Below are 26,450 nucleotides of genomic sequence, written 5' to 3'. Positions count from 1 at the left end.
TGCATACTGAAGGGAAGAAAAATGGGCTGCTGTTTCCTTTCATTATGCCTTCTTTATGTGAGGCTTTGATAGTCACTCGAGGCTTCTTTCTCCTCCCTCTGTTTCTGTCTTCCCTGTATGAGATGCGAATGTCCTGAGTAATTTTTATTAAATAATCAGTTCTGAAACTGACTGTAACCCCCCTGCAAAAAAAAGCAAACAAACCCCTGAACAAAACAACAACAAACCATAGAACAACAATAGAAACAAATATTGAAAACAATAAAAACAAACCCCAAACAAACAACCAAAAAACCTGCACAGAACACCACAACAGACAAGATGGTTTTCTGCAAGCTTGCATGTGTGGTGAGCCTGCATGCTCCCACCTGCCTTGGATATCAAATCATCACATGTGAGCCTTAGAAAAGGAAAGAAACTGGGGAGTTGAGAGGAAAGAATGGTTGAGCAGGCATTTACTCTTTGGTAACTTTGTTCTTGGCTATGTTAGGTCTACCCTATGGCATTGCCTGATGAGAATTAAAGGGACTTTGGAAGGGGAGAGCAATTCCCAGCATCTTTCAGAGCATTCTCAAGTGAATGCAGAAACAGTGAGAATGATAAAGCTTCTGATTTTTGTGCCAGCTCCCTGTTCAACTATGTTAATAGGTGCTTGCAGAGCTCTGATTTTCCTGGGTTTGCCATGCGCAGTCCAGTGCAAGCAGTGTTAACAGCATGCACGTTTACTCAGGAATAGTTTGCAAACTCTTAAATCACAGTGTTACATGTGCAAATGTGCAGTATGTAACTGTGTTCTACTAAACTCCCTGGCAGACCCTTGACTAGACCCTGCGAGCATAGGATACGGTTCTAAGGGGCAGAGTGAATGGACAGAGTAACTCTTCAAAGAAGTGTAACTAACAGATCTAAATGCACATACACAGGTGATAAAATTGTCTTCTCGTTAAGAAAGTGGAGGACACTGATATGTTGTTAATGTTAACAGTGTGATGGAATTAAACCCACCAAATGCAAAATGACTAATTAGAGAAAGTTTACACTGTGCTGTTTTGAGCTTGTTATGTGAGCATTCCCTACAAGGGGTTTCTTGCGCTGAGTTGAGGTGGGTCAGCTCTCACCTTTAGTTAATGAAGGGAAAGGGGAGGATACCTCTGAAGTTGATGTGACATTCTGGTTAGTGCTAATAGAAGAATAACTGAAACAATCCCAAAGAAATTCCTTACAGGAATGAAGATCTTGATGGGTGTAGGCTGGTAGAGCAGTGCACCGCTCCAGGTGATGGCTGCCAGCACTGTTGCATTGTCAGTTGAAAGACATGAGCATCACATATTGACAAGTGGGTCAATCCTGCATCCACCGGGAACCGTGTCACTGTGGAGTGGGACGGGACAATCTCTGTTTGTGGTATCACAAAGAAAGTAATTACGAAGCTCTCTTCGTGGTTGTACTGTTGTGATTCCCATTAATAATACTGATTATGCAGTGTGTTATGAGTATTTCCCCCAGTCAGCACACCTAATAAGTGTCCTTTTAGCAGTGTGTAGTATTATAGAGCTGAACTGTGGGGATTGAAGTTAAATCTAAATGTTCCAGCTAACTAGCAGCAGCGGTGGGGGAAATTAAACAAAAAATGACTCTAGTAAATGGATTTACAATGGTAACAGCTGTTACTTTGAGTTGTCGTCTATCATCACATGTCCTCTTCATGCAAGGCTGTGGAAACCGTTACAAATATTATCATAAAGAAATAAAGACCCCTGCTTATCTTAAATATAGTATTTTGGGGAGCTGAAAGATATTTTCTGCGTGATTCTAAGCATGTTTCTAGAGATGGGAAGAGTAATGTTTTCAGGGTAGGTATGATAGGATGCCCTTTGAATCTGCAGGTGCTCTAGAACTGGAATGAGGGATACAGTGAGACTAATGAGGTGTGTTTACTTGGTCTCATCTTACACCTACAAAATCAGAAAGACATAGTTGCTGGGAGAAATATTCTAATATTTCTCAATTTGCTTGTATAAGCTATTTAGATGGTTGCTTTGCAACTCTGATCTTGTATCAGGAAGAAACAAGCCCTTTACCTTTAAATGTAATTTGCAGCAAAGAGCAATTCCTGAGCAAAGAACAGCAGAGAATGAGAATTGCAGAGGCCACTTATGCAGGATACTGGGAAATAATGATCATGTGGAAAATGTACACAGTTTAATTAAGCACATTGATTAAATCAATATGATTCAAACAGCTTAGTGCTCCAATCAGCCTAATCTCATTAAATGTAATTCAGGCCTCGATAATTGATTAATAATGCATTATAGTTTATGAATTATTGACTCCAAGTTATTATAACTGTGCCTGCTCCCTGCATGGCAACCAATGTTGCATGTTAATTATAAAAGGCTCAACCTCTCTTCTCTTGAATAGCTCTTTCAAAGCTGGAGATGACATATCTCCTAGTGAAACAGGAATCAAATTAGATCAACGCCTTATTTGAGTGAGTCCACCCCAAAGGAAAATGCACTCTTTAAAGGAAGCTCTCATCTAATAATGCTAAAATAGGGAGGCAGAATGATCTGCTTTGATTGGTAATAATCTTTCAAGCGGCCAGAAGAACCGCCTGTAGCAATTCAGCTGGAGTGCTAACCTGGCATTGTGCTGGTTGGGAACAGTTTACAACAGCAAGCACATCTGTTGTTCTTCTAGTGTCATTGTGTGCTGCTCTGCCTCCTCCAGCACACATGGACACGGTACAGCCACTGCTGCTGAGCCCTTAGGTCACATTTGTATGCCAAATGCAGAGTAATCCAGCTCCCTGTATTTGTCTGGATGCTGAATGGTTTCTGCAAAAAGGACCGATAGGCTTTTATAGTGACATTTTGACACTGCAAGTGTCATATAAGAAGAAAGAACTATTGCTCCTGTTGATGAAAGTCTTAGGAGAGAAAGCAAGAACTGAAGAAAGTCTCTGCTCCTCAGGTGGCCCCCAATTAGACAGCATTTCCACTGAATGTGAACAGAGGATGCTGTCTCAGATTGTTTCTCTGGGTATCTATGTACTTAAGGTGATCCAAATTGCAGTCTTATGCAGAAGGAGTCCACTAGCATTATGTTCCCTTAAAATATTCCATATACAGAACCTGTTCTGCTTTTTCCTTTCATCTCTGTGTTCCTTATTTGTGATTATACTTAAAAGCGAATATATTTTAGTGCATATAGATATTCAATTGAGATGATGATTATAGCAAACTGTGGAGAAAAACATTTTTTGCTTTATTCTTGAATCTGCAATAGTGAGTTTTGTATCTGTGCATTCCCTTGAATTGAAGATTTGCTCCTAATTTGCAGAGGTGCTGATTCCTCTCTTGCTTTGTACCAAAAAATTTGGTTTTGATGACAGCAAGAGTCAGTTACTGTGAAAACTGTGATCCTGTTTTAATGCAGTAGTGACGAAAGGCTGAATAAAACTGTCATGTGTTCCACAGTACTAAATAATTACAGAATTGAGAATATTTATTTTTTTTTTTTTTGCTTGAACAGGCAGTTTATCGAGCACCTGAAGCCAAAGCAAAGATCTCCACATATGTAATGCTGATGGCGTGTGTTTGAAATTTCTCAAGTTTGTCTTGCAACTTCAAACATTTAGTTTCTCTTTTTGATATCCTAGTCACAGCAATGTGGCAGCAGCACATTGCAAAATGAGCAGATAAATTCCTGCAAATCTATGTTCCTGTTTGAGTATCCAGTCTATTGCTATAAAGGTGAAAGCTGGTTGACTGGAACATGAAATTTGTGAGGCATGGCTGCCTGCAGACCGAGGACGGTATTTCCCATATCGTATCAACTGCTCTCTCAAGCTCAGCATTTGGTGGAACTGACTCAGCCAGCACAGCTTTGACACTACGGTCAACCTTCTGTGAGTCTGGCAAAATGCATGTTAATATATTGAATTCAATTAGTCAAGGCAGGAAGCGATGCACAGAAAACACTGAACAAGGGTGCTAAAAGTGCCTTGAAGCATAGGAAACCAGTGGTTTTTGCGAAGGGAGAAAATAAAAGTTAGGGTAATGTCTCTTTCTCTCCACCCTCTGCCTTGCACAGCACACTGGCAGAACAACCATCTGAAGTGGGAGAGCTTTCCAGAGAATAAATATTTTAATTAACACCACCATTTTCCACAACATAAGTTAGCCATATCATCTTGGTTGGTATGGACTTATGGGTTATAACATCAGTAGTGCTTAGTGCTGGCTACGCTACAGTCTTCCAGAGTATCAGAGCCTTTCCTGATGTGCTAATGAATTAAACACCTTGGAAATCTAAACCAGCATGTGTGTAACTCATAATTATTTTCATTTGTGATTGGTTTGTCAAGTGTCTCAGAAGTGCCATCTCACAGGAGAGTGGTGCTACCTGTATTTATTTGACATGGAGATGTATTTATATGACATTGGAGATTTTGAATGAAGCTGAAAAAAGGTTTAGATGTATGTATTTCTTTTATTGCTTTGGAAATTTATAGCCAGCTGCTTGGAACACACCTGTCTTAAAACACCCCAGTGCCCTGGCCTCATTGCAGCAGAGCTACATGCTTCTGTAGGAGTGATAGGTTGCCCAAATTCTTGATTTAACAGACGGGAGGAAAAAAAATCCATTTTTTCTCCATTGGATAGAAACACTTTGGGGAAAAACCTGCAGATGCTGTGCTTCAAGCAGCTAGTCTGTATATCCGGTATCAAAATACAGCCCATCGGGGCCTTCGGGCAGCTTTTACTGCCTCAAATGGTGAACAAGCATTGAACTGCCGCTCAGTTTCTGTTATCAACTTCAAATAATGGCATGAAGAAAAAAATACCTGTATTTCAGTGAGCTGCATTTTTCCCATGCCTGGCTGTAAATTCCAGTCACACACGGTCCTATGGGGTATACGCTAAAAAGGTCAATGTGTTACTGTGTAAATTAGCCAGAGAAGCATTTGAATTGAGTTAAACCTGTTCTCAATGTGATAGAGATGGGCTCTGTGAGGGAGGACATAATTTTTTGGGTCAGAATGACTGTGGAGACTGAATATCAGTATTGGTACTAAGGGGTGAACAGTTAATACTCATGCCTTGAAGTACAAGTGGAGGTCAGGAAGGGGTTTCTTACAGCTGGTTACAATATATTGCACAATTGGTCATGTGTCTTACAGCTCAGGTTTTTGTTTTTCATAGATTACAAGGTGTGAAGCACCTGCTGATGCAGGGTATAAGGTGCGTTGGCCTGAGGGTTGGGTCTCTCCCTTAACACCTGTGTTAAATCAGTTGCTTCTAGATGGTAGAGCTGAAGTTGTGGATGGTGTGGCAGTCTGTGGACAGCCTGCACTCATTGAAAAGAAGGTCCCTTTGGCTCATGGGTTGGAAACCTGCTGTAAGGTAAAAAACCAGGAGCTTTGTAACAGTTACAGGTGTTGTTTGTCTGGGATTTTTATTTTAAATTTTTCCTGCCTTCTTTGAGGTGTCTGTTCTCTGTAAGGCAATGAAGAAGTGCTCATCTAAGGAGAGATGAGCTGCTGGGCTGTCCTAGTGTCCAGTCATTCTTGTTTCTGGTTGTACCTCTACACCAATGACTGGCCATGGTCAGGGGCAGGACAGCTGGCAGGTTGGCCCTGGGAAAGTAAATCCTTGGCTGGAAAACTCATAGAGCATAACAAATATACCAGCTGCTGTCAGACCCGAACTATTGCACTCGTCATCACTGAGGGTGGTTTGTCTGTGGTTCAATATTTTTTTTTCTCTTCTGGAACAGCAAAGCTGTGCTGATACACAGATTGAGCTAGATGCACATTGCTTTCTGATGCTTGACGATCTCATGGGTGCAAACTGGTTTTTGACTTGTACTGGATAGTAAGATTGGGCAAAAAGTGGGCTCTGCTCTTCTACCAAAACACTGTTTTAGTTTGGGAACTCAACTTGGGGATATTTTAGGGGAAGATGGTCAAGTCTTGTACAGATTGTGTTAAGAAATTGCTGGGCTGTGGCAGAAACAGCAGTGCATCCTGCTAATAGGGAAGCCTGCTACTTGTAGATGTCTTTACATGATCCTGTGTATTTTGTATTTCTTGCTTCTGCTATGCACAGGCAAACCCTCAATACACAGAACTAACAGACCCTTGGCAAAAAGTGTGGGTGGCCATGTAACTTTGGTGTTGTTTTTACCTTTATACTTCTAAATTGGGAAGCTTTGTAGTGATTTTAAATCTTGGCTGACTGGTTTGGAGAGACTGTTACTTGCAACTCACTTCAAAATAACAAAAGTCTTTCACCTGATACCTCAAGGCTTTGAAAATGTCCTGGAAAATGATATTTCAATTTCTGGATTTAATGTTCCAAGATATGTATTTTTGCCTGATGAAGGCTGACCTAGCTGGTCATGTATGACAAAGGATTGGAGTTGTTTGGATTGTATAGAACAGCTTTACTGCATGTTTGCCAGCGCTGCAGCGGATCATTTGTTCAGCTGCTCTGCCCAAGTTCATGCAAGGGAATCTACATTCATGTGAAACACAGCAAATGATATTTTTCTGTGCTGATCCTAATATTCATCTACTTGAGATCATTAGTGAGTGGGGAGGCATTTTTACAATACATTATGTGCATTTGTTTTCTTCCTTTTTTTTTTTTGTATCTATAATTCTGAACACCTGCTATTTCTAATTTCCACCTGTAAGCTGATTTTACTGAGATGGTCTGTGCAGATTTCTGCCTGATCTGTTTAGCAGAGTTTAATTTCTCTAATTGGAGAACAGGATCCATTGCTATGCGACTGATGCAGCCAGTCTTTTACCAGTAAAATAAAGTACAAGAATCTATTGAAACTATTAGTTTGCAGACACCACAGGCTGACACTTCTTGTTGCTTGTAACTGACAGATTCTAGAAACAAGTATTTGTTATTAATGGGCTGCTATTATACAGCAATACTAAAATGAAATAGGACTAAAAATACCCCATAATGATTTTTAAAATGCTGTTCTGTTAATGAGATGATTTGTCCATCTCTACATCAAAGAGGAACTTGTTAACTCTCTGAGCTTGCCCACCTGTTTCTAATGCAGAAATAGAAATTGCTAATAAACAAGTGGAGACAGCTGCTATGTTCAGCCTGCAAATGTGCTGATAAGATCAACTAGTTGACAAGTGACATGGTAGATACTGCAAAGTGAACCAGTGTTCGCAGAGAGCTAAACTTGGATGTCTGTATCATTTAGGACATTTATTATGTGGCTGTTGGATATTGGTTTCTAGCTGACAGACAAATAGGTGCATCAGGTCTCTCATTCTAGGTCATTTTGGGTTTTCTCTGATTTCCCTTGCTTCATTTTGACATATGATTTTGCAGAATTAGGTTGCAGAAGGAGCAGTACTAGTCTGTGTACCTCTTCTGGCTTTCTGAATAGAAGAGTGGGGAGAAAGTTGGATTTTGAAGTGACCAGCTACCCATTACACTGTAAACAGGCTTCTTACTGAATTGCTTTGCTTGTTTTGTCAGGACAGATTTCTTAAGGCATGTGGCATCTTAGAGATGCTCCATGTATTTCTCTTAACTTTATGTTAATGAACTTTGCATAATCAAATCAGGCCCCAGAACCAACAGGACTTGTTCCAGATCTTAACTGGTTCCCAAAGAATGCATTTTTACAGTAACACTCAGAAAAGTATATCTATCAAATTACCAGTACACTTAGAATTTTAATTTGCTCTATCAATTGCAATTGTTGCACTACTTAGCCATGGGGAAAATAATGTAACATTCCCTGCCACTTTGCAGTTCTTTTTACAAACATTTTCTCTTAATTCTCCAGTAAATTTAAGAAACTGTTTTGAAGATTTCCTGCCTTAGCCTGGCTGCTGCTTCTGTGTGTCTGAAATAGACAAGATTAATTAAAATAGGCTGAAATTTTTATTAAAACATGATGAGGGAGAGAGGTGATGAGTATGAGTGAATTAAGAAGTCAGAATGGAGTTAGATGCATGTCTTGGCCTAGAGACAAGGAGGAACTTGTGGATGACTCAGGGAAAATGTTAAGACACTGAGTTTTCCTTTGGGTCTCCCAAATCTTCTAGATCTCTCTTTATTTTTATTTATTTATTTATTTATTTATTTTCCAAGAAAACCCAATAGACTTGCTACAACATTCCTATTTCCTTTCCTCATTCTTCCCTTACTGCTTTCACATCATGTTTCACTTTCTCCCTGAGTCTGAAAACATGACATAATAGTGATGGATGCAGGAATATCACAGCAGTCTTAAAATGTGTATGTGCTAATTTTAGGGAGGGTGGTTGGGTTTCAGAATGAAAATGACAGCTGTGTTGTAGCATCATGGTATAGGACAATTAATGTAACTGAGAGAGCGCTCTACTGGTGGTATTTAAGCACAGGATTCGATTTATTTTCGTGGCTAATAAGAGGAGGAAGTAGTGCTTTGGAGACCTGGATTAGAAATCAGCTAGGTGGGTGAACATGGATGGCACAGGATACTTCATGACTGGGACTTGGGAAATGGATATTGAGCTTCCAACTCTGACAGATTCGTATTTTATCCTTGGGCAACTTGATTTTTTTCTGTAAATCCCTACTTTCTTCCCTTGGAACATGCTTAAAATGTGTGTTATCTTGTCTATGGGGTGTTTCAAGAGGAGATGAGTGGAATTTACTATTGATGGCATCAGAGTGACTTTGACAGGTCCCCCAAAGGACATGAGCACTGAACAGGAGGCTGTAACTAGTGACTGAAGTGGAGATGAAGAAAAAAGGTGGATAAGATAGCTGGAAGAAAAGAAGCAAGATAGAAGAAAAGAGGTGGATAGGAGGGCAGGGAGTCCTTAAACTCCTTGTGGGTCAGGTTGCACCTGCTGGAAATACAGATGCAGAGAGGATTTTATTGTGAAAATGAGACTGTGGTGAATAATGCGGCAGAAACTGAGAGGTTTTTTTTTTTTTCTTTTGTGCTCACTGTGCTAGAGGAATTTCTGAAAAATGATGTTATTATAGTTCTCCCTATTCTTGTAGACTGGTGTAAAAGGTGCAGCCAGACTCCAGATCATTTCTTCCTGTTCCTCACCAGCAGCAGACAGGGTAGGATCTAACAAGATTAGCATCTCTGTTGTTTCGTCACTTCATAGTGTTGCAGGTCACCCTCACACAGCTTGGGAACTCATATTGCAGCAGAGTAGGAAAGCGCATTTAGTAGAGCAAGTGTTGGAGTCTGTTCTTGAAATGCGGTTCTGTAAATCCTGGCCTCTGGCAGCCCAAGCTGTTTAGTTATGTTTTGTGAATCAGGTCATATCGTGTCTGTCGCAGCTTCCAGATGCCAACCTCCTTCTGTGATGGTTTTGTCAAGCATTTTGAAAGGGCACGAAAACAACAGCTAGAGGGGTCACCATGAAGCACAACTCAACACATGGGAATTGTTCTTCACAAAGAGCAACTGGCCAGAGGCAAAAGAATAAGCAAGAACCAGATGAAGGGCTTTGGGGTCTCAGTGGCTGTGGTGCCCCCACTATCCCTATTCTCCCTGTGTTTAGCACTTACTAACCATGAGTGAGCAATAAAAATGTAGTGACATAGTCTCTGTACTGACATAAGTGATGGGCCTGCAAGCTATGTAGAATGTCTGTAGACAGACTTGAAACAGTGCTCCTACTCCTAAGTGGTGACTTGCTGCTTAATTTTGTGCCCTATATCATACCCTTTATTCAGAATGCTCCCATGGCCCACCTTCTAGCTCGTTAAAGGTCTTTCCCACCAGCTGGGATATCACTTGTGATGCAAATACCATGACTTTATTTGTCAGCTTACCAGGATGGAACTTGAAATTAGGCTCAGTCCAGATAAAATAATTGCTGTTTGCACAAAGGGTAGTAGTGGTGAGATGCTCCCCATGAGGCCATCTAGCCTGCCTCAAATGTAATTTAATAGACAGAAATAAAATAAATCAAATTAAAGTATGCAGCTAATGCATGCAAACTCTAAAATGAATATGGTTTACAAACAGGCAATGAGACTGAATAGGTGGTTCCTTCATCCATGAAGGAAGCACACTAAATAATACAGAAAATAAAAATCATTTAAGGAGATCTTTTGATTTTTGAGAGTTGATGGGGATGCTAGATGGCAGGTGAAGGTTATTTTTTGATGTAAAGTGTTTTTCATTACTTGTATATTCTTGCATTTAGAAAACATCAGTTAGAAGTCTCTTCATATTTTGAAAACAAGGTATTAGCATAAGAAGCTTTGTTAGATATAGCAGGAAGATAAATCATCTTTGCAATGCTAGCCATTAGCCTGTCACAACCATGATTTACAGGGGCTTTCTTTTATTTAAATAAGTGTTTCTTTTAAAAGCATTCTGATAGCTTATGGAGTGGAAGATGAAGTGGTAGTGAATGCTCTGAAAAATAATGGTTTGGATACGAGTGCTTCTTATGGCAAGAGAGAGGAGCTCACGCTGTGGGTTGTACAGGCTGCAAAAAGTGGCTGAGCTACATTGGAAGGATTCTGTGGCAGCATTAACTGGAAAAGGTCCAGGTTCTGCTGGGGAAATGTTGGGGTGAAAATGTAGGAAGGCCCTGGGATTGGAGAAATGTCACAGTATCGGCTTCATGAAGCTGGTCTGTGTACTACACATCAGACATTAGAACTGGTCGGAAATTGTCACTCATGCTCTTAGATAATTTGCCAAAAAGAACCTTCCAGAGAAGACTTTTTTTTTTAATTGAATATCATTTAGGAAACTATGAAATAAAGAATAAAAATATATCTTAAGTGAAGGACATCACAAGTTCCACTTATACTTGTGTTCCTTCTGGTACTGCCAAGACTGTTCTGCAGCCTGACTCTTATTCATGAATACCTTTTTCTCTGCTTTGTAGAACTTGTGGGGAAAACAACAACAACAACAACAAGTTTGTCCGTTCCATAGCCTTCCTATCATCTTATTCCTGAGAAGAAACAATTTTCCTCAGACAAGTAGTCTTCCTAGCTTAATATTCTGCTCTCTGTGGTGACTGATGTAGGAAGACATCATTCATTGGAAATAACTTCACTAGCATTTGAAAGGAAGAACTTCCTGACCTTAGTGACTGCCTAGTGTCTTACCACATACTGTTTGAAATTTCTGCACGTTATCTATTTTATGCAGGGGCCAACTTTGTCCCATGTATCTTTCTGTCAAGTATTCTGGAATTCTGGTTGTGCCATATGATCCTGCTTCCTTCTTCGTCCTTGGAGTATTTCAATTGTAGAATTGCTTGAAAATAATATGGTATTGAACTTCAGAGTTCATCTTTGTTATCTTCTTAGGAAAACTCACGTTCTGCTTATGGCGTAAACAACTTACGTGAGCCCTTGATCTGAGGTTTGAACACACGATGTCAGAACACTGCTATTTCTAGGGTGCTGGAGAGAAGTAGGAGAATAGTGATAATGTCATTAACATTAGGTCTGCTACTGGTGTGAGTTTTCCTAAGCACTTCAAGGGAGAAAAAAAAAAGAAAAAGAAATTATGTTGTTCCATTTATCATGTTTTAGACATAAAGTGCGAGTGCCTCTTACTTTGGTCTTTATCAAGATGAAACTTATACACAAAAGCGGGTTTCTTGTCAAGGCTGAAGTAGGCAGGAAGCTGTAACGTTTGTGGTGGACAGTAGGATAGTCTTCTAGTTTGAAGATATTTCTTCATCATTCTGGTGCTATGTACTTCTGGTTCAGTCAAACTCTTCCTTGTGTCTGTTAAACAACATGTCATGTGGTCTAGAAGAAATGGTGCTGCTTATGTCATGATACAAGATCACGGGGCCAACACTAGTTTTGCTGATATGATGATCTGATTGAAAGACCTTTTTTGTTGCTCCTTTATTTGTGTTCTCTTGCTCAGTTGTTTGTGGGGTTCATCTGAAAAATTGTCATCAAGACAAGTTTCATTATTCAGAATTGGCAGACAGTTTTACCTTATCAATCTTTTGTCTGTGGAAATTGAGTATTTCCTTTGGGATCAGCTTGGGTAATGCAGTTCTAAAATTTAGGACAGACTTGGACAACAATGATGTAAGAGTCAATTTAGTGACAACACAAATGAAGTGAACCTGTAGAAGATTCTTTACTGTGAACTTGTTGATATAGTGAAGTGTTAGGTGTCTTTTGTAGACTTGTTTTCTTTCCTTTTTCTCAGATTTTTTTTTTTTGTATGTAACAAAACACACAAGCGAAAACTTATAGATTGCTTATTGCAGGAGAAATACATGATAATATTTTTAAGAAGCATTCCCTTCCAGGATATTTCTGAAGCAATAGAGTGATAAAATATCAAATCAAGTGAAGACCAAGAATTTAATTTTTCCCATCAGAGCCAATCTGTGATGCTTTTTATCTTGACAAAAATTGATATTTTATCCCTTTGATAATGAAAGGCTCTGATTGCACTTGCTTTTAATATATTTTATTTCTTACAAGCCATTCCCTGAGGAAGAACTCATGTTAGAAGCAGAGATGGATTTGTGCCTCTTAAAGGCACAACACATGTTTAAGAATAAACATTGCTTTATGCTGTAGGTGGCATTAGATGGGTTTTAAATCTCTGCTCTGTATAGACAGTTCATGGGCAGAAAACTCTTTATAGAATCTGTCTTTTGTAGAGCAGAACTGCTTGAAGGACTACATAACAGATAAGTCATTTTCCTGTTAAATTGGGTTGTTATTCCCAGTGGTGAAAGAAACATTGACGAGTGCTGTATTTTCCAGACCCATTTTAGGGCTAACGGTCCCTAAGTTGATCTTAACTTGATGTGGTTAAAGAACGACTGGGCAAAATATTGAAAACTTCCCATGGCTTTTTACCATTCCTCTCTTGCTTAGATTCCCAGAAGGAGATTTTCCAGAAAAATAAGGGCCTCAGAACTGGATCCATGGAAATCAGTAACAAAAACAAATGCCTGTTGTGTTATTTCTGTTCCCAGCTACTGCAAGATTGTTGTGTACAGAATGGCTTCTTGTGCTCTGGGCAATGTGGTTTTAATGTTAACTTCTACCTCTCCACGGGGGAGACTCTTCAATATAACTCACTGATATTCAGCCTAAATGTTTCTTTGTGAAGTTTCATCCCATTAACCCTGGCTTCACCCTAGTTTAGTCCTATAAGCGATTCCTCTTGCTGCTGTGCCTGTTCCCAAAGTAATGGCAGTGAAGGGCATGGGGTATCACACCGGGGTTAAGGCTATATCTCATAACCAGAAGCTGAGGGTTGAGGCGTTAAGCACAGTGCGAAAACCATTTACTCCTGGAGTGTGCTCTGGGGGCATCCCCTCTGCAAGCAACTCCTGCTGCAGACTGTCCATCTGCTGCCCTTCGTTTCTGCAGAGAAGCTATTAATGTGGTTCACAGAGCTGGGGACGTGGCCAGGGGCAGCTTATGCCTCTGAATTCACAGCTCAGTGATGCTCTGCCCCCTAGGTGAAGGGTCAGCTCGATCCCTTTACGGATTAGATACTCAGAGGTCTCTCTGGTTAGGGACGTAACTAGAAAGTGCAGAGTTGTTGCTTTTACAGTGTTGGAAGGTGCTTTGGAAATGAGAAAGATGTGCTGCGAGTAGCGGATATATAGAATGAAATGTAAAAGTAAGGGGTAAAAATATTGCTGTTTTGGAGCTGAAGTCTTATTAAAGTCCTGACTGTCCTATTTGGGCAAATTCTTTCTAAAGTATCATATGTCACCAAAATCCCATTAAACTGTCACATAAATTATCAGAGTTTCCTTTTTCCATCACTGTGGATTACCCAGGGAGATATTTTTATGACAATGGAAGCTTTTTAGTCTGCTCCTCCTGCCTGATTTCATTTCAGATGAAATCCTTCTCTCAGAAAAGAGCCCATGGATTTTGTAGCTCTGTGGACCTCTGCACTCTGTACAGCAGTTATCCTGCCTGTATCTGCTGCACTTATCTCCTGCCTGCACCTTCTTTTAGGCATGGGACAATTTAGGGCAATGCTGCCAGTTCTCTGATCATACTGAATGAGAACACCATGGGATTGTTTTGATGGATCTCCGCTCCAGTGTCTTCCAGTCTTCTGAGCATTCCCTGACTGGTACTTCTCACAGGCCAGTGGTGTTATTTTCATATGAAAAAGCCCAAAAGGTTAAAGAGTCACATATGTACCCAACTTGAAAATACGTATTTTTTTCTACTTGTTGTGTCTGGGAATTATTGCATCTCTGCAAAGTAATCTAAATTTTTCCCGTGCTGGCTGAAAAACATACGAATTGATGGTCAGGCCATGCCAGTACAAAATACTTGAGTATCTGAAATTGCCTGCTGCCATAGAACAAATTAAGGTTGTAATGTGTGTGTTGTAGAAGCAGGGGACGATAGATCCTTGCCTGCCTTTGACAGGTAATCTGGAGCTCCCTACATCAGCTGGGTAATCTGTTGGGAGGACTCTTGGAGCTGATTTTAGTGTTTGCTTATCACCCCTGTCAAAGGATGCACTTGCAGAAGCAGAGAACCAGTAGACTTAAGGGTAATAGAAAGAATTTGGAACATAATTAGTAATGAAAGGAATCCCAGTAATTATATTACTCCAATCTTCAAATGGTAGGACTGTCACTAACAGAGGAGGGAAGACAGAACTTTCCATAAATGTTTCTGATCTGTATGTGAGAAGCCCAAGGGATGTCAAAATATGATGATGAAATAATTCTGATTAGTTGCCAATTAGTGGCTAATGCTCAACATATTTTAAAGTGGTTAACATTAAGTAGTAAGCAGACACCTTGCCTCAAAGAGATCAAAGGAGACGGTTGAGGTGCCCTGTGGACTGGAATAGTGATTCCAGCAGCTGAGGTTATTCCAAAGGACTGGAGGGGAGTCTTGGACCCAGTTTCTAAAGAATGACCTATGTGGCTACAGGCCTTGTACTGACACTGTTCTGGGTGCTGTAGTGGCTTGATGCAGGAATTCATGAATAAGGAACCAGTGAAAGGTTCAGTAGCATAAACAGGCAGACACACCAGTGAAGAGAGTCAAGTCACTACAGATTTGCTTAGCTGATAGACAGTAACTTGCATTTATTTTTATGTAGCCTAGTCCCAGTGGATGGTGAGAACAACTGATTGCTATCTCTTTTTATAGCAGCCTTTTGTAACTTAAAGGTTATTTCCTTCCTCTCTGTTAATCTTTCCTTTCTGAGTTTAAAAGCCATTTTCTCCAATTTTTCTTTGTAAGTTATGACATCTGAACCTTTCATCTTTCTTAATGATCTCTATTCTAGTTTTCATCAAATTCATTTTTAAACTGTGGTGGCCAGCAACGGGCACAGCACTCCAGCTAGCGAAAGTAACAATGTTCCTCATCTTAGTGGTGACATTGGCTGTTACTACATTCCAGGAGAGCTGCCACTTTTGGGACTGCGTTGCATCACTAACTCATCCACTGTAATTCTCTGATCCTTCTTGGCAGTATTTCTTAACCAGATGTCTCCCATCTTGATTTTATTCCCTTGGAATCTGGCTGAGGGGAGCAGCAAGACCTGCCAGGAGCCTAAAGTTCATGAGACAGTGGCTGATGAGACCTTGGCAGGGCCAGGAGTGATGGCGGGAAATTTAAACGTGGTGTAGCCAACACCAGCCCTTGGTCACTGAGGCAAGCAGCTCTGGTGATGACACAATCAAGTGTTCCAGTGTGGATGCACCGGGGCAACCTCAGGGGAGCAGAGAGACCCTCTGGCAGCCTGAGAAACAGCACCTGAGGAGACCTGAGTGCAGCCAGGAGCAATGGTGGCCAAACTGCTCCTGTGCTATAAAACAAATCCTGGGGAGCACTAGCGAGCAAGATGGGCACACATGGTGTGACATGGCAGTGCACACAGGGAGGGCTCTGTAACTTTGCTCCACCACGGATCAGCGTTACCCACCTGGCAGAAGGACATGTTCTCTCCAAACCCTGCACCTGTCACTACTGATGCAGCTTCACAGATAAAGCTCTGGTGGGAACAGGCTGCCACAGGTTGTGCCTGTCCTGATGGCAGTGCAGGACAGTATCAGAGCTGTGGGATGTGCATCCAGGTACAGCAACTCCTCAGTGGCAGAACTCCAGGAAGAGGTAAATGCAAGGTAGCTTGATTGTCATCAGGCTAATAAGGCAACTGCACTGTAACAGCTGCATGGTTTCAGTTTTGAAGCTCAATGTTACCTGAGCAGTTCAGAGGGTGTGCAGAGTGAGATAGGATATGCCAGTGAATGCTGAGTTGGTGTATTCAAAAATGGATTGTAATGTAGTGCTTGGAAATTCCAGCTAGAGTAATTCAGGTGAACTTAAGATGGGGATGTTAGTTATAAATTGAAACAATTTGCAAAGGGTTATAGTAGGTTTTCCATTGGATGTAAGTTCCAAAAATAAGATCTGGTTCTTCTTCACTCTTCTGCAAGAGGTACACTTTGATTTGAACAGGGATTGGTTCATGTGGGTTTCCTTTTGGCTTCAGTCATAAAGGTCACACTAAATAATGGTAGTGGTTCCTGCTCCTTCAAGAGCCTGGGATTTTTGACTCTGCCCCAAAACAGATTTGACAACTTGCTTATGAATTTTCTGGAGTTAAAAACCAGCAGTGGTTGGATGTCAAGCTGCACCAAGGCTGAACACTCTGTAGCCATCCATATTCAGCTTCCTGATCATCTCTGATTCAGAGGTGAATGAATTCATAAAACACATGCACAAAAGGAGGTTGCCAAGCAACTTGGAGCCTGAAGCTCCACAACCAAGCTATGAAGGTAGAGAAAAGGCAGCTGAGGTAATCTGTAGTGTTCATTTCTTTGACATAGGTAACAGTAATAATACATATAACACAGACCTATTTAAGAAAGGAATAGCTCATTGCTAATTCTAGAAAACAACAGCTTGTCCTGCCTGACTGTGTATTTTGCCTCTGTCTTAAGTTTTGTCTACTTTTGGAGCATTTAGCCAAAATCAGGGTCAACAAGGAGACAGCAATGTTGGGGAGAGGGGAGATGAGGCAAGGAAAGAGTTATCATATCTTAAGGCAACTGAAAGATTGACAACTAGAGGAAAATTTTTATGAGGGAAGTGACTGACACAGATTCTGCCTCAGATTGGTCTCATGTTTTCTGTGATCTCAGTATCTGATGTTTTTTCCAAACATACTTTAATATATTCATTGAACATCACACCATATCCTGTCTTCTCTCTGCCTTTGTGTAACTGTGCAGCCTTGGGCATATCAGATGTGTCCAGGACAGGAGGCAGCTGTGACATACATGGAAGAACTGTATGGTGGTGCTCCTGTTTACCCATTGTTTGACTCACAGAGTACCCTGTAGTGACCATAGCTAATTAGCTTGAAAGGGAGAGTTTAACTTTCTTGGTTTCTGTCTACTACATTCTGGAGTAAACTTGACCTTTATTTGTGTAATGGTCATGATAAAGTCATGCTGTATTTTGGCATCAGGGGAAGAAAAATAATTCTAAGTCCTAATGGCCGTGGGACTAGGATAAATGGAAGAGAGGTATGCAGAAGCATAGCCAGAAAAATTCCTGTCAAGACTTGGATCTAGGTTGAATTTCTCACATCCTGCATATGTAATTCCATTTGATTCCTTATAAAATCCTAGCCCTGTGTTTCAATGCCTTGTCTCTTTACAAATAACCTGGCTCAAATCTCAGCTTGAAATAATTTAGAATATCAGCCCAGGTCAGGGCATATGGAACTGCATTTCATTTACATTCTGTGCTCCTCTTGATGAGAGACGCTGCTGTGTTAATGGGGTTTTGTTCATTTCTTGCATGCTGCTTTCCCCGACTGATGTCATAATTAGTGACATCAAAGTCACGTCTTAGCGAACCTTTGTGGTGACATGACTAGTGTAGGATTCTTACAGCAGTCAGTAGATTAAGCAGCAAGTTATCAGTGCTGGAAGAACAAAGCTTGAATTTCCTGCATATATCCACAGTCAAAATGAATCAAGAGAAAGGGGGGTGAGAAGTAGGTGATACATTAGTAGAATTATTACTCAAAGGGTTTTTGCTCAAAGTTTTGCAAGAGAAATCTGTGATGCTTTAATGTCTCACCTCAGGTATTGTTGGTGCCACATTATATTCTGGACATACTGAAATGTAACACAGTGTAACAAGACGTGATCTGTTGGACAAGGCTTTATGTAGCGTGAAAAGGTTCCTCTGCTTTCTCTTTTTATTATTTACATTCCCAGAGAAGGTTATGTGTCATGTGGGCTTTGCAGAGATAAATTGCAAACCTGAGCTTTCTGGCAGCTTCCCAGGAACTTGGGGAGGATTTTGCCAAAGTGTTGGACTGAAGATTTTGAAGACGCAAGCTCAGCCTTAGGCCTGGAAGGAGGTATGTGGGAAAGCTTGTAGTTGTCTGTCCTGAAGATAGGTTTAGCATGGCACAAGAGGTTGTCACAAGCCACTCTGAGATAGCACAGAGAAAGTGCAGCTGAGCACCAGTACAAACCAGCAAGCTATCCTGGATAGCACTGAAGTGCATAAGTCTTTTAGTGCCTGTCAGTTGGAGTGCAAGGGTGTGGCTGTGAGTGAGTTTTAATGTTTATCAGAGTTATCACAATAATTTCAAGCCAGATAAGTGACTGGATGTGTTGTAAAGCATAGGACTGAGTGACTCCTGCTTGCCACAGAGTTAAATATCTGTTTCCCAGGTGTTTCAAGGGTAGCAGGTTTTATGGCCGTGTCATCAGCTCTTTGCTCTATTTACTGCTTCGTTAGTCTTCATTGTGCGTGCAGTCAGGGGGAGCACAGCATTCGGATGTGGGATTTGTCTGCGATGGCTTCTGTGAAGGGAACAGGCAGTTAGCAAGCTCTGAGGTCTCTTTGCTGGTACATACCTTCCTTACGACTCTCTTGTGGATGGGATGTCAGAGCTGTGGATGTGCTTGTCGGGGGGGGGTACATTTAAAGGAAACTTTAACTGGAGTAGAGAGATTTCCTTGGCTGGACCCACAAGCTATGGGCCTCTCCATTGTTACCCCCAGGGAAACAGTGTAGATGATTTCTCTCTGGTCTCTTCCCCTCCTTTTTCCTGGTTTTTAAGGTCTGGAAACTCCAAAAGCTTTTCTGACATTGAATCTAAGTAAGACAAACTTGACTTTGATCAGCCTTGAGAGGAAGAACAGAACTCGGGTCTCTGCCAGTCCCATGCTATTTGCAATTAGCAGAATTATAGCAAATTTTTCTGGGTTTCTGAGATGAGAAAGCTCTTCCTTGGTTTCTTTTTTCTTATTTTAACTGAGGAAAGAACCTCTCAATTAAGATGCTGTGCTTTCTCCCAAAATAGAGAAGAGATAAGAGTTGTTAAAGCTGTGTTCATCAATTGCAAAAGAGAACACGTTTAATTTTGCTTTGTGCTATTTACAGCTGTTGTCCATTAGGAGTCCTCAAGAGCCTCATTCGCAGCTACAACAGCACAGTCCCATAAGTTTAGCTCAGCAATGAGCCTGCAAAACAGCACTAAATCATGGTGATGGGAGAAAGACAAAAAGTTTGGAAATGGCAAAATGCAGTTGATGTCTTTGTGAAAGCTCCTTTTTGCTTGTTGGTATTTTAAAGCATTGCTAAGGTAGACTGTAATACACAACTAGCTGGAGCAAAATAGAAACTGTGTACTCCAATTTCGGGGAAAAAAAAATGAGTGTCTAGTAGTTCTTCAGGAGCTAAAGGAATCTTTTGCAGTCCATAAGTGCCCTAGGTACTTATATATGCACATTGATTAAAATGTACCAACTTCACAATGAGGTAAGGTGTAAGAATTATAAAAGACTAATATATGACTGTTAAGAAACAGAATTCCAGTAGCTTTACTGGCCCAGAATGTGGTTACTCTGTGTGAGCTCTTTGAGCTGAGAGTGCAGTTCTGATGCCCACCAACAGCTGCAGTATAAAGCATGGATGTGCGTAGATGTGGAGGGGGGATTTTTCCAAATCCGAGTACATCCCTGAAAGATGTAACTAAATTGTAATGTACATATTGAGTGGAACTGTGCAAAATATGCAGTTAAGGAAAAAAATTAGTGCTTATTCCTGGTTTGACTGTGAAATGAGAAATTTAATCTGTATTTTCAGCTCCAACAGGCTTTGCTTTGTCAGACAAATAGCGAAACACCTCTTTAATAACATCTATATTTTTCAGCATGATGTTCTACGTCCCTGTTTCACATTAATTCATTAATGATTTGTAGAACATTTGGAAGCTGAAGGACAGCTTTGGGAGCTAAGAACGAAGGCGTATAACTTGCTGATTCACCGTTTGTTTACAAGGGCACTCAGCTGATGCCTCAGGATTGTTTTCTGTCCTGTTACCACTCCCAAGCCTGTCATTTGGGGTCACTCAATTCATTTCAGGGAACAGGGCCTGAGCTCTGATGTTGCCTGGTAGAGCAGGACAAACCTCTCTTGGCATCGTCGTGATGCTCTCACAGATAATGGTTTCCACTAAAGTAAATCTGTCAGGTTGACTTGTGACAATGCCTTGAGATCATGAATGCCCACAGAAGGATCATTTTAAGACAGATAATTGCGTTGTCCCTTCCTTTTATTTTCTGTGCCTGGCAGGTGTCTGTTTGCCTTCTCCTGTTTCCTTGACCCATCCATGGCGTGTGCTCAGCACAGATGGGCTCTTCAATGAATCTGCTGTCAAACTTGGTCTTTTCTAAGCATATGTATACTGAGAGATTTTGGAGACTTATAACTAGATCAAATGTGGGTGCTTTTTCACAGGAACAGCAAATAACATCTGATAACAAGAAAACTTTCTCTGTTAAGATGCAAGTCTGCTTTGAAGCAGGTTCAGTAGAGTTTATCAATGAACTGTTTAGTAAGAATTTTTTTTTTTTAAAAAAAAGCCACACTCCAAATTTTCTCCCCCACCCCCAAATCCCACAGTTTTTCTCCCATGCCATTTTTATTGCTAGAAACAGCTGAACTCTTCAAGTTGCAGCTTCTCAAAATCAGCTTTGTGTATCTGAGTGTGTCTCTATATTATATAAAACTGAACTGTCTTTCCACCAAATTAACAGCCTGCCTTAGCTCTACCTCTGCAGCTTAACTAGGTAACATATTCATATATATCAGTTTAAATTGATTAGTTATGATTCTGACTCTAAACACAGTTACTGCCAGAAAACAGACAATTTGCATGTTCTTGGAGCCCTTATGGGCTGCCAGATCTGCTTAGAGACTTGGAAAGTTCTCAGCTGTTAATTGGGAAATGCTGAAAGTTGAGCAGAATCTTAAACAATAACAATAATAATAATAATAATAATAATAATTTCTAGGTTCTTTTAAACTGTAGTGAAGTTAGATAGGGTCAGACCTTCAAGAATTGCCAGACAACATACTGGTGTCATTTTGAGAGGCTGTAATCTGCACATGCAAAATTCCTTATAATGGTACATGTAAATATCTGTAAGGTATCATAGAATAAAGAAGCAAAGGGACAGGGACAAAACTAAACAAACATGCTGGTTCTGAGGACCAAACATGGGATCAGTTGGCAGATAGCACCTCTGGGAAATGTCTGGACTATTTAGGGATGTGTGTTCCCTAAAATGTAAGTTGGGCTGTTGTCTCAATTAAAAAGGAATAAAACCCACTTGTAAAAGTATTGTTCAAAGAGAAGTCCTGTCGAAGTTCTGGGGGCTTTTTTACTTTGTTTTACAGGCAATCGTCCTTATGTGTTTCTAATGGCCCGTGTTCACCCTGGTGAAAGCAATGCCAGTTGGGTAATGAAGGGGACCCTGGAGTTCCTTGTGAGCAGTGATCCCATTGCTGATCTCCTGCGGAAATGTTTCATCTTCAAGATTATCCCCATGCTTAATCCTGATGGAGTCATCAATGGCAAGTGAGTTGTGACATGTACTTATTTTGGGGTTTTGCTGGGTTTGTCTGCAGGTTTTACCCTGTGCAATAGCAGGATAATTCCCTTTGCATTGTATTTTATTATGTTATCAATCCTGTATGGAAAATGTGAATCTGAGAGGTAGTCCAGTGTGCTGTCTTGCATTTGTCAGAAGTATGTGATTCTATATTGTATGTGGCCATAAGATCTTGGAGTTGTCTGGATGGAGTATTAGTGGTGCCAGAGAAAATGGATCTGTCTTTATAAATGGAGGTCGGTTTGTTCTGCTAAAGCAGCAAGGTAGAATTCATCTGCAAGACAGATAAGCTTGGGAATAACTGGCTTTAATTAATGCTTTGTATAGCCTGATATGGGGGGGAAGACAAGTAAGGATCTATTAAATGTTCACATTTTTGTGGAAATATTTCCATATAGTGAAGCTCCCTCCTTCTCCCGCCTCCTATTTAATCTTTCCTCCTACGTGTTTCCTAAGAAATACTGAATCTGAGCTTGGAAAATACAGATTTCTTTTTGCTTTCTTTGCATTATACCATCCCTGCCCACCCAAACTAACTTGCATTAGTGGAAAAAGTACAACTCTGCTGCTAATATGTTAATATGAAATAAATATTGCTATGCAGCCAGTGAAAAGAGGAATCCCATTTTAAGTCTTGAAGAGTACACTAAGATAAGGTAGCCTTTCAATTTTTTTTGAAAATATCTCCAGTGTTTTTGCAGACAGTAGATTTCACTCACTTCATTGGGGGTTTGTGGAGTGGCTGCAAGTTAATAACTGTCAGTCCTGTCTCTGCAGGGGCAGGACATGATGATCACATTCCACCATTAGCTGGCAGGTTGTATGTTTTGACCTGGTGATAAGATCTTTCAGGTTTTGGGAACAACCGTGTCCCCTGGCTTGTTGATGATCTTGAAGATGAATGATCAACTTAGGCACTGAAACACACAGCAAAATGTGGAGGAAGAACTTTTTTTAGCTGCATTCTCCTGTCTGCTTTTAAGTCAGGCTGTGCAGACTGAGTGTTACAGAAAAATAATCCTGAACAACAACCAAGTTGAGCTTGGTTCTAGACTAATTCATTTCAGTTTAGAGTGACGTGTTTGGCAGAGAGCAGCTTGGAGTTTTCTGACAGTCTCTGGTCTGTGACTATGAACAGTCACAGCTTTTATCCTGCTACACTCCCCAGGAACCTGAGCATCTAAGTAGTCTGGGACTGTAGCTGCATACTGCCCCAGAGTATCCAAAGCCTCTGCTGGCACCAAATGCTTCCTTGGTCCTTCCAGGCAATAGAAGCAAAAAAGAAAGGTTGCATCTTTTTTTTTTTTTTTTTTATTTTTTTCTTTCACTGCACTTAATTAAAGTTTCCAACAGATGGAGGACTAGAGGGAATGTCTGACCTTTTTTATCCATCTGTCAGGAGTGAGTGTAGCAGAGAAGGGGCCCTCAGGAGGGACGATGTGGCTCTTGGTGACACCTGGATGAAGTGAACTGCCTGAGCTCGTGTCACACGGGAAGGTGTTTTGTCTACCCTGGTCCAGATGAGTTTAAATTGTAGTTAAATTTGGTGATGAGTTAAAGTTGGGTAAGTCTTGCTTGTGGAATAGGAACAGGGGAACAGGGACTTGGTCATGGTTCTGTTAGTGATTGTGAGGCTTGGGGAAGAGAGAGAACCATTTCTTTGTGCATTAATTGAAATACTTTTGTTTTGTAAAGCCTCCTGTGGCACAGATATTCTTGTTTCTTGCTACGTGCTTGTCTAGGAAACTTGGGTCCTCCTACACTGAAGGTTTACTAGTGGTCTGCTGGACATAACCATGCATGTTGAAAAAGGCAAATGTCTTTCAGGCCCTTAATGTCTATATGTGCTCAGGCAGATTTATTTGGCAGCTTAAGGTTCCACTTTGTCCAGGTTTAAACACTTTAGTGAAGCCTGTTATCTTTCAAGTTAATGTTAAAAGGGAAACTGTTTTCTGAGGAAGCTGGTCTATAAGCCATCATCGACCACAGTGTTTAGGAGAAAATACTTGCTAAATATTTTTTACATCTCTAAAACTGATTTTACAACCTATTCCATGAAGTGGCTTGTTTGTCCTGGGATTCACAATTGCTTTTGTGGAAGTACCACCAAGCACCCCAGAACAGACCAGTAGAGTGCCTGGTGTTCCCTCTGCCAACATCCCTGCAGTTCTTTGCTAGTTTTATTCAAGTTTCTGTGTTCTCACACCTTCCCGCTCTGAGGACTGGAAATACCGAATGCATCAAATCCACCATCCAGGTCAAAAAATACCTACATGTGATAGCCGGTGATCTTGTATCTTATTGTGAAACAAGGATTTTTTTCTATTTCAATGCCTCTGCTTTCATTTTGATATCTCAGTATTGTTCTTTAAGAAAGAGTTGCATTCTTTTTTGTTGGCAGTTCTTTGGATCTCCTTACTCTCCCTCTTCCCCAGACTTGTGTGCTCGGGTGCGCATAACACTTCCCTGCCCATCACAGTACATGAGTACAGAGGATTTCTTGCAGCAGCCCAGCTGTGCCCTGTCCCCAGCTGCAGCTCAGCAGAGTGGTGCTGGTCCCAACAAAGTACCACACAATCACACTTTGGGAGCCTCATGCAGCAACAAGGTGATCTGAGCCTTGTTATTTGCTTTGGTTAATATTGTCTGAAAGTTACATGCAGAGAATATTTGTCTAATGTGGACAGGACTGCAGGAATGTGGTGATGCTCCAGCTGTGTGTGGCTGAGCCGGAAAACAGCTTTACACCCTTTGTTTTGCTCCTTTGGTGCACTGAGAATCTGTTCATGTCTGTCAGTGATGGAGAGACTTGCAGTTCTGTCACTGATGCTAAATGAAGGTAATGGTGATGCAAGTGTGCATGTACAAGTAGGGTTGTCATCACATAAAAGTACAAATTGCTACTAAATATTGCAGCTAATTTGACTTTGTTCAATCCAGAGTTAATTGGTGAGCAATTGTGTCGCTGAGTGTTTTGCTTCATCCTGAGCAGCACTGGAGTGTAGGGTTTGTCAAATAATATTCAGCTGATAATGGTTATATATTTCAAATTAAATAAAAAACACTACTTTTCATAAAGTTCATCTTGTGCTTTCTACCAGACACTGGCTTTTGACTATTGCTGGCAACAGGGTGCTGCCTCATATGGACCTGTGGCCTGACCAGATATGATTATTTTTTTTTCCTTGCAATTTATATCAAAATGAAAAAGAATAAAACAATCTCCAAGACCAGTAGTGCAAGTTAGTCTGAAGAGAGCCATATACTTAACAGGAAGTGTCCTTGCAGCATGATTTTATTTTGCACAAGTTGTTCTGTGAGAATCCAAAGTAACAAGTGTTGTTTGGTCTTGTGGCTTCACTACCTTGACCCATACCTCCAGCTCCTATTTAAACTAAATCATAGTAAAGAAAGCAAGCTTTAAAAGTACTTAATCTTTAAGTGTTGGAAAATCTATGAAGAAAAGTATCCCTTTCATGAGGACAGTGATATAAAATACAGTGGATGAGCAAGAGTCTTGTGCTTTGTTCCTATCTGCTACCGATTGACTATGAGACCTTGGTCATTTCTCTCCTCCTTTTACCTGAGTTTTCTTCCTTAGGGAATAAGGTGATGACATATCATAACCTTTGAGCAGTTTGAAAGGAAGTCTGAAGTATGCATATTGTGAGCATTTTCCTTCAATATAGATCTACTACTGTTTTAACTTGTAAGCTTGTTTTTAACTTGTAAAGTGTGCAAAATATTATTCTCAGGAAACTCTAGATTTACGAGGAATGGTGCAGAGTAGCCTTTGGTGAAACTTTCTAAGGTTGGTTTTAAAAAAAAAAAAAAAGTTATCTGTTCAAGTGAAATCTTTGTACCCTGAAACTAGATTAATTGTAGTCACAGTTCTGTAAAATCTGGAAAGCAGGTTTGAGTAAGGAAACTTGTAAAAAGCCTAATTACAGAGGCACAAAAAGGGGCTTTTATGAAGAAACAGAACACTCTTTGCTGTCCATACTGTTCCACTTTATCACACATTTGAGTATGGAGTTGTGAGTGTGCTCATATGTGCCTGTACAGTTCCATGCGAACTTGTGATGTGATCTGCACCTGCTGTGCATCATTCTGCCAGCAGCCTGCTCATCCAGCTGTTCTGCAACATCTGCTCAGACCTGCAAGCCATCTGCACTCACATGCTTGGCGCTCCCACGTGTGCTCACCATCACAACATGGTTGTCAACGTTTTCTGGTTTTGGCTTCACTTTTCCAGACACTGCAGTTCTAGATAAATATTGCTATTTATTGAACCTAAATTTATGGATATTAATTATATCTGTATAACCTAATTTATATCACCGTAAACAGCAGTAATAAGTGATGCCAAATGCTAACACTCAATGCTTGCCAGCTCTGCCTATTTGAGGTTTTTTTTCCCCCAGCTCCCAGAAGTGTTAAATTAAAAATGATTGACCTTGCAAGACCATTGATCAAGCAAGAAGTTGAAGCTCCTGGGGAACTG

General features: G+C 40.6%; 1 protein-coding gene across 1 annotated transcript in view; it reads left to right on the top strand.

Annotated features, from left to right (window-relative positions):
- AGBL1 (AGBL carboxypeptidase 1) overlaps positions 1 to 26,450 on the top strand; it is a gene marked incomplete at both ends in the record, with an annotated part of 273,751 nt that overhangs the window by 85,074 nt on the left and 162,227 nt on the right. The window contains one exon of the mRNA XM_080351007.1: positions 21,732 to 21,912. Within this exon, the coding sequence (XP_080207133.1) occupies positions 21,732 to 21,912 (181 nt within the window). The remainder of the gene's footprint in view (positions 1 to 21,731; positions 21,913 to 26,450) is intronic.

Source organism: Nesoenas mayeri (assembly GCF_963082525.1).
Source record: "Nesoenas mayeri genome assembly, chromosome: 11".
In the NCBI taxonomy this organism is placed as follows: domain Eukaryota; kingdom Metazoa; phylum Chordata; class Aves; order Columbiformes; family Columbidae; genus Nesoenas; species Nesoenas mayeri.
This window is presented reverse-complemented; position numbering and strand designations above follow the sequence as displayed.